General features: G+C 36.0%; 1 protein-coding gene across 1 annotated transcript; it reads right to left on the reverse strand.

Moving 5' to 3' along the window:
• Positions 1 to 6,941: 6,941 nt before the first annotated feature.
• Positions 6,942 to 8,809, reverse strand: NPBWR1 (neuropeptides B and W receptor 1). Its single transcript, XM_072413301.1, has 2 exons — positions 8,651 to 8,809; positions 6,942 to 8,292 (listed from the first exon to the last, which is right to left on the reverse strand). The coding sequence occupies exon 2, from the start codon at positions 8,290 to 8,292 to the stop codon at positions 7,333 to 7,335; it is 960 nt and encodes a 319-aa protein (XP_072269402.1). The 5' UTR covers positions 8,651 to 8,809; the 3' UTR covers positions 6,942 to 7,332.
• Positions 8,810 to 9,346: the final 537 nt, after the last annotated feature.

Consider the following 9,346-nt stretch of genomic DNA (forward strand, 5'->3'; position numbering starts at 1 on the left):
TGCGCAAATGCTTAGAAATCCTGCTACTGCTTATTTTATGGGTATGTCTTATTTTCGGGGAAACACGGTAGGTAGGTTGCCTGGTCTATATCCCCTACAGATTCATTTTGTTGACAAAGGGCACTTTTGTATGATTTGAAGACAATATAGTGTGAACAAGCATTGAACTTAATTTCAATATGAACATAAAAACAAGGAGAAAACAATTAGACCAACACAATCTAAGTTTGGCATGAAACACCAAATTTGCTAATTCATTGTAAGAAAAATGTTTCAAACATCAGGCCTTAATTATCAAAGCTCTCCAAAACTGAAGAAAATAGACTATTATAACCTGGGCGATCCAACAAACCTGGAATGGATTTCTTAAAAAAGAGCCTGTACATCACATAAAGGTCCATCACTTTTTGGTTAATTTATATGATGACTAGACATAAACTGTCTTGATTCCATAATCTCTTTTCAGGTTAATCAAATGACCCAGATTCTTTCCCACTTTACCTTTTCTCTCAGTGGGAGGTCTTTAGTAATGGAGAAATAAATATTATTACAGTTCTCATTTTATTGTAATATATTCATAGAGGCATGGTACATAACACTCTTTACTCACAAGAAGTGGGTTGAGGCGGAAGAGGGAGGTAAACATTTTTAAAATTGATGGGCTCCTTTTTCAACTTTTTTTTTTTAATTTTAGTTGCTACCCACAACCAATAACATCCAAATGTGTTAAAAAACAATGTAAATTCTTCCTGACTCACTATGCCAAATTACACTAAAAACAGCTGTTAGAATTTCAGGAGGTCAGAGCCCATGGCTCACTGAACTTGACGTTTGTGTAAGCCAATTACAAACCACTACTTAGATGTTTTTTGTGTCCACAGTGCTTGGCAGTAATTTACGTCTAGTGTGTCAAAGCAGTGTTTTAGAGGCTGTAGAGGTGTGGGATTGCCTCAAAATTAGGTGTCTTTGAATCCCTGTTTACCAACTGATTTATATAGTTCTGTGTAGTGGAATCCATAAAATGTACTATTTTTGCTAATTCTTAAGCCTAAACAGAACATTAGGCCAAACTCCTGGCCTACATTTGTACAGGCACTAAACTGACATTGGCTACGGTTTGGTGGTCCGGCACATTGTCTAGCCAAAATGTCCCAGTTTCTGCAAACAAGATTTTGCGTAGTTAAAGGGATGTAATGCCCACCTTTTTAAAAAAAATCTGGATGCCCTGGATATCTCACTTTTTCCCATGATCTATTAATCACTCTTTACTGGGTACCTAATTGTCACCTAATCTTCTCTTTATGACCTCACCTTAACCTTCACTCTCCTAACCCTTACTTTCTACCTCAGTAACTTCTTCCCTCCCCCTTCTCTTTATCTCTATTCTCTCTTAAGCTACGTACACACTTCCAATTATTATCGTTGGAAAACGAACGACGAACGATCCTGCACGATATCTACGAACGATCGTATAGCACCGATCCTGCACATAGAGATAACGACACGATCGTTCGTAGATATTGTACACACAATAGATACGATCGTTTGAGCGATAGAGGAACTATGTGCACGACAGGAAAGTTCGTTCATTACGCATGCTCAGACCATGGACGATCAACGAACGATCGTACACACGAACGATGTTCAACGATCGTCGTCCAATCCGATCCGCCGGTCCGGTCGTTCGTTTCCAACGACTTTCCTCGTTCGTCGGCGTCGTTGGTTACTTTTTTTACGAACGATTTTTGCCCAATCGATCGTTCGTCGTTCGTTCGTCGTTCGTTTTGAACGATAAAAATTGGAAGTGTGTACGCACCTTTACACTCACTACCTTTGGTCTTACTAATTTTCTGTTTGCAAATAAATGTCTTTCTTTGGATCATTCAATGTTTTCAAGTTGCTCTGTTTTATTGCTGGGGAACCCTTGTAAAGTGTATGTAAACTAGATATCCCTTAAAAAATCATATTGCACTTCTAGAAATAACACCCTGGAACTAAAATGATATCTTAAGAAAGAAGACTTGTCCATAACATTTGTTGCATAGAAATAGATGGCGAAATAGAAGGGGGTTACTTATTTCTGGTGGAACCTTCCTGTTATTTAAACCCATGTTGAAATTATTCTTTGAGCTATAACTTTGATTATAATGGGATAAAATGCTCCAGTTCATGATGATGAGTGACAAATGACAAGTGAAAGTGATTACAGTGTGATTAGAGAAGAAGCTTTATGGTTCTTAGCTTTATAGGGAGATGTTTCACACATTCCTATAAATTGTGAAATTCATTATTATTGCTATATGCCATATTAATATATAATAACATATTTATATAGCGCCAACATGAATGTGGGAGGAACCCACGCAAACATGAGGAGGGTCTGCAGAATCCATGCTGATAGTGTCCTGGCCCAGATTTGAACCTGAGCCACCGTGCTTCCCAAATAATCATATATGCAACACCCTCACTTATTTATTGTGGCAAGTATATGGATATGTATCATTCACTTTTCCCACTGTTAGCATCCTAACTGTTGGTTGTGTTTTTTTTTCAGTTTTATTAGTAAATTTTAATAAAATTTAAATTAAAAGTAGCTGTTAGAATGGTTAGATTCTTATTAGGTTTAAATTATTTATAGGAAAAGCCATATTATTGCTTTTATCCAGTGCTGACAGTTTTTCCTGTTAAATGTGGGGAGAAAATAAATAGCGCATAAAAGTTTAATTTTTTTTTCTATGCTGTGGGTGTGTGTATATATATATATATATATATATATATATATATATATATATATTGTCACTATATATAGTTCCTGAAGGTGCTGATCACTTGATAGCTGCTTTGACTTCACTTTACTGTGAACTAATCCCAACTCCCAAATCCCAACTCGGCTGGACTAGGTTGGGTGATTGTGGGGCCCAGTCATCTGATGAAGCACTCCATTACCCTTTTCCTTGGTCAAATTGCCCTTACAAAGGCTTGAGGTGTGTTTGAGGGGATCAAATATTAGCCCTATTAAACATCATTGGATGGCATGTTGCTTCAGAATGGTGCTAGCCATGCTGGGTAAGTGTGATACATCCTAGCTACACGCATCATGTTGAGGCATGAACGACACACATGTAGAAACCATACCCACACCTTTTCTCCATCTCACAAACACATAGTGGGTGAAACAAAAAAATTTGCCTTAAAAAACAAAGTACAGATTTCCACTGGTTTATTGTTCATTCCTTGTGTTTCTTGGCCCAAGCAATTCTCTTCTGGTTTTCCTTCCTCAGCAGTGGCTTCTTTGTAGCAATTTACCCATTAAGGCCATTAACAGTTTATGTTGAGATGTGGCTGCTATTTCAACTCATTAAGCAATAATTTGAGTTGTAATTTGATGTGCTGTTAATTTGTGGTTTATGAGGATAGTAAGGCGAATGAACTTGTCCTCTGCAGCAGAAGGTACTCTTGGTCTTCTTTAGGATACATTCAAAGATTGTGAAAGTTTCTGAACTAACTGACCTTTGAGAAGTGATGGATTTCACTATACTTAGTTGAGTGGTTATTGCTATAGTATGGAGTAGAACAGTATATGGATAAGGCTGTTTACTGTGTAGAACTGTTTATCAACCCTACCTCGGAACAACACAACTAATCTCAGACACAGATGGCAATACATTATAGAAATTAACTTAAAGGCACAACATTATGAATCTGACTGAGAGAATGGCATAAGTGTGCAAAGGTGTCATCAAAGCAAAAAAAACTTTCTTTGCTGATGGTCGTATGTACCACATGAACACATGGACATGGACTCTACCCAGTCACATATATGGAACATAGACACTAGATAAGGAAGTGGAGATCATATCCTGGCTCTGATTTCCAGGCTCCTGTTGTGTCCTCTTGACTCTGATTTTGGGTTATCCAGACTTATACTTTCATCAGTGAACATGGGTGATCCAGCAAACCTGGACTAAATCTGGTCCAGAATTCAAATTATTTGCTAACAAATAGCAAATGACATTTAAGAAATCCATTCCAGGTTTTCTGGATCACCCAATTTCACTGATGGAAGTGAATCTTCTGCAGCCTTGGAGATTTTTAAGAAGTCAGGCCATTTGTGGCAAAGCTAATGCTGGAGTTGTACGATGAGTTTTTTTGTTTTTTTTTTAACAAACAGTTGTTTGGACAGGAGTACAATTGTTTTGGTTGGTTCCACTCCATTTAGCATTTTGATTTTGCAGTGTTGAAAGAGATAGGTTCACAATTGGTTTCTCCCTTAATGGATTGACATTAGTTCCTGTTTAAACCACTTTGGCGAATTGCACTGCAAAAAAGTGTCATTAGCTGTTCCGGGCTTCAGTTGGGATCTTTTTGCCAATCAAAGCTAGGACATCCAGCTACATTTCACTGAAAGTGCTAGGTTACAATTGACATAAATATACCAACTGCGCATATTGAATCTAAGACTCCAGAGGTGACAATGATCATATTTTCCTTTTTTTTGCTGGGCTGAAAGGCATTTGAATTATTTGTGATAAATGTGCCATCTCTTCAACCTTCTCTCCCTCAGATATTGTGGTCAGAATGCTTTCTAATAATCAACAGTCTCTAAAATTGTTCCAACTCCCCCTCAATCTACTTGTTTTGCTCTGCTACCATACAAAGTTCACATTTTTTTAATGAGCTTCTCTGCTCAGGCAAAATTCCATTACATTCTCTAGACCTAGCAAGTGTAAATAATATATCTAATAATGAATGATTTTTTTTTTACAAGCATAACATTGCAAGTAGTCCTTAACCCTAAAGCAAACTTGTAAATTTCTCATGCAAGGCAAATCAACTGGTTTATTTAATGAGATGTTCCCTGAAGCACATACTCAACTTTCCTTCTCTCCCAGATGCTCTGTTTAGCCATCAGGAGACAAGAAAAATACCCAGTACTTCTGGGAGACATGAGACTCGCTCCCCTTCTTCCGATGTACTGGTTCTTTGAGATTGGCTACTGAAGAAACATCACCATTACACAAGGGCAAATAGATAGTCCTAGGTCTGATGCACGAGTAACATGTTTACTTTGTTCCCTGGCCCTTGCATTCCAGAACAAAAACTATCTTGGGCTGCCGTTCTTGGATAGAGAAAAAACATGGGCTACTAGAGAGGGGAACACTGTGCACTGGTATGGTATCCTTTTCTGCAATGTTAGAAAATGTAAGTTTAAATCTACCAAACTAGGACAGATCTGCTTCTGTGCTTAGCATGGTCAGTTACAAATAGTAAGGGAGTCTTTTCTAAGTGGACTGCCAAGGTCATAACTTTATCGTATCCTGGAGAATGCAAGAACTGTTCATAGGTTATATTGTGAAAATTTTAACTAATCACTAATTTTGTAATGTAAGTCAGAATTTACATTTTGATTTAAATTCAGTAAATAGTGCAAATATATGTTGCAAGTCATTACTAAATCACACCTCTTGAGTTTGATTAACTGATAACTTAATGAGTACAGAAATTTCCTTGCTAGCCACAACAACCGTGCAGTGTATGATGCACTGTGCACTTATGGTTCTGTTAAAATTAATTGAATACTTAAACACTACTAATATACTGAAAATGTCTTTTGGTCTTTGCTTTCCAACAAATGTCAAGAATAGTAGGTAAGAGTATTGGATAGTACAAGCTATTTGCAAATTATCCTCCAGAAACAAGGACAAGTAAAAACCTTAAATTTACTTATTTTGGTGATGTAAAATTTGCTTTATGAACCAAAGTTCTGATTACAGGTAAGGCTGTTGTAATTTTTAATTTTCACACTAGGTGGTGACAGGCTGCTTCCATATGTAAACCTGTAAAAGTGATTCTGGTTAGCAATTTAGATGATAAAGTTTATTAATAATGTACTTTCAGTGAAATATTATGTTAATATATTGTTTTGTTAAACTAACATTATCCTAATTTATGTAGTATACATATTCAGCGAAATATGTTCCTTCTGAAGAATTATAAGCATACAGTCAGTTAATATTTTAATATTTTATTTTGTTTCATTAAAATGAAATGTTCTCATTAAAATTGTAATGCACATTTCACATGCTGGTGAACAGATAACACTATAATAAAAATCTTTCTTGCAGGCAAGATCTAGGGCATTAAAGTTTTTATAATAACTGATGAATTTGTCTGATTCACAACTCTTCCAAATGATATACTGTACAAGTAAATGATGCTCAATCTATATTTATTTCACAATATACATACACATTAAAATATATGTCTGCATTGTAAGCAAGCAAGGCACTCAAAATATTTATTTGGTTTTGTGTTTGATACACATAGAACCTCATTCTGATGAAATTGAATGTCTATGTACATTTTTAATGTTTATAATTTCCAAGTTTAATGGATTTAGAGACCAAAAATAAGAAACTTGAAATACAAATTCACTACAGAACACAGTGTGAGTTAAACTACGCAATAATCAAGAAAGCCCCATTGTCCCAAAGTTATATTATGTTACTTATTAAACAAGATTATAATTCAGTTTAAATAGCATGTTATATATTAAGCATGACAAAAGCGGTTGTTTTCAATGCAAACTATAAAATGACAATCCAGAGTTAGGTAGAACAGTAAATGCCTGTCTCATCTTCGAAACATAATTATACAATTATGGTCTCTTATGGGAAATCTGAGACTGTGGCATTATGAAAAGTGGATCAACAAAAAAAAAAGTGCCTCCTACTGCCATCAATCTGAACAAAAACTAACATTTGATTGGTTGTTTGGGCACAAATCTCTTTTTTTCTTATGCTTTGGATTTTATAATCAGCCTCAGTGTTTGCATAATCTCATTTAGGAGACACAAATAAACATGTATGTGCTTATTTGATAAGGCAGAAAGTATGGTATTCATATATTTTTTCGGGGGGGGGGGGGGGGGGNNNGGAGGAGGAGTTTACTGCAATCCCATAGGGTTACACACATTGCACTTTACCATACCTCTCTACACTGCCTACTAAATAAGTCTAAAATCATACAGAAGGTATGAACCATCTGCAACTGTAGAATCACTACATGCCCTAACATACTTTTGCAGCTATTGACAAGGTTTGACATCTTGCCCTCTAGCTGTTAAGACAACATAAGTCTCAACATGATATGTCTGGTAAAAACAGGTATGCCTTGTTAGAAGGAGCTTGATTTTGAATGACCCTCATGCAAATGAGAGGATAGATGCACCATCATACCTTGCCAGCTATTGACATGCAAGGCATGCTGGAATATGTAGTTCTTTCCCATCTGAAAAACCACCTATATGCTCAACGTGGTTTAATTCATCCTTTATGATGACCTGCACTCTACTAGTTTCCTGAAGCTTTTCCTAAAATTGTCATCCAAGAAAGCATAGAGGAATGGATTGAGGCAGCTGTTGGCATAGCTCAGACTGGTGATAAAAAAGGAAATCGCTATAACAAATGGAGTCTGTGGGATATCAGTGGTTAAGGCCACCACAGTGCTGAAATGGTATGGAGTCCAACAGAACAAGCACACTATTAAAATAACTGCAACCATGAACGTCACTTTTTTTTTGGCTTTATCTAAAGCTTTTGCATTACTGTTCAGACGCATTCTCCTCAATTTGTAAAGCATCATGGAATATAAAATGCAGATTGTAGACACAGGGATGGCAAACCCCATAATGAGAGTGTAGATCCTGCTCATCTTCCACCACAAGTCCTCAGGATAAGGAAAAACAAACAGACATTGCAATCGACCTTCATCTTGGTGAATCTTGGCAAAAACAATAAATGGTAAAATTATTATGGTCACAAAGCTCCAGACACACAAACTGACTATCTTAGCAGCCCTATAGGTACGAAAGGAGAGTTTTTTAGATTCTACAGTTGCCACAACCACAAGGTATCTGTCAATGCTCATGATGGTCAGGAAATAGATGCTGGAGAATGTATTGTACTCATCAATGGAGACGATCAGTTTGCACATAAATTCTCCGAAGGGCCACTGCAGCAGTAAATAATCAACTATGTTAATGGGCAGCACCAATGTGAAGAGTTCATCAGCAATAGCTAAGTTCAGGATAAACATGTTGGTAACAGATTTCATTTTTGGAGCCTTAAGAATAACATAGATGACAGCTGTGTTCCCAGTTAATCCAACTGCACAAATTATGGAATAGATGATAGGCAGTGCCAGATAAAAGTTAGGAATGACTTCAGGGATCGATCCATTCTCTGACCTTCTTGAGGAATTAGATAAAAAATCCATAGATATGTTTTCCATCTACCAAACAGAAAAAAAATCAACATGACTCAACATGAGTTGGTTGCTTGTGTTCATTAATAATTAGGCACACATCTATATACTAATTTATTTTCAAGAAAATATCTATGCTCTTCATTTATTTGTGATTATTTCTAAATATAGTAATGCAATCATGTAAATCTTATGTCATGGTATGAATAAAAGCAGTTTACCTATCCAGATCTGCTTATGAATCTTGTAGACCAACTACAACAACACTTTATATACAGAAGTATTCAGTTAAAATGAGTTTAGAAAAATCAGCTAAGCTTTATAAATTTGAGTTTAAGATAAAGGTTACCAGTCATGATTATTTAGTTATTTATAATTTTCTTACCTTAATTCTTGTCTTCTGTGCCACTTATCTGTATTTCTATCTGACTGCAGATTTCTTGTGGCTGCATTAGGCAGAAAGAAGCTGAAACGCTGAGCAGAGAGAGGCTTCAAGCTGAATTTCTGATCTGTTGAGCTCTCTGCTTCTTTCCATAGCAGTAGAGTGCTGAAGAACAGCTCCCTCCCATCCTTTCTCCCCTTTTGCCAATCTTTGTGCATTATTACACTGAAATGGCCCCGATCTCTCACAGTATAAGCACTGCTTTGCAGCATATAACACCCACAGCACTACTTATTGTATAATTCAAATAACCATTTCAGATGCAGTATATCTACCTAGTAGAAAGGGTCTATTTTTTTCACAAGTGTTCTGATACAGCTTTATATTACCAGCTGATAGTGAGACATTTTAAAATGTGTGAAAATTATTTTCTGCAACACTTTCTATTTCACTGCCAAATTGACAGTACTGTATTATACACCTGTAATATGTTTACATATAATTTTATTTATTTACATTGTAATATGTGCACTGGCACAATCATGCAAACATGTTTATACTTTCCTTAAATATGTATGTAATTCAGAACAGAAGAAAAAAAACAGACTTTGCTGATATAAATAATACTGTTCTTTTATTAAAGAATTAGAGAACGTTCACAGCTGAAAAAAATCAAACTATATATGCCTCAAATGCCTG

The sequence above is a fragment of the Pyxicephalus adspersus genome, chromosome 5 (assembly GCF_032062135.1).
Source record: "Pyxicephalus adspersus chromosome 5, UCB_Pads_2.0, whole genome shotgun sequence".
NCBI lineage: Eukaryota > Metazoa > Chordata > Amphibia > Anura > Pyxicephalidae > Pyxicephalus > Pyxicephalus adspersus.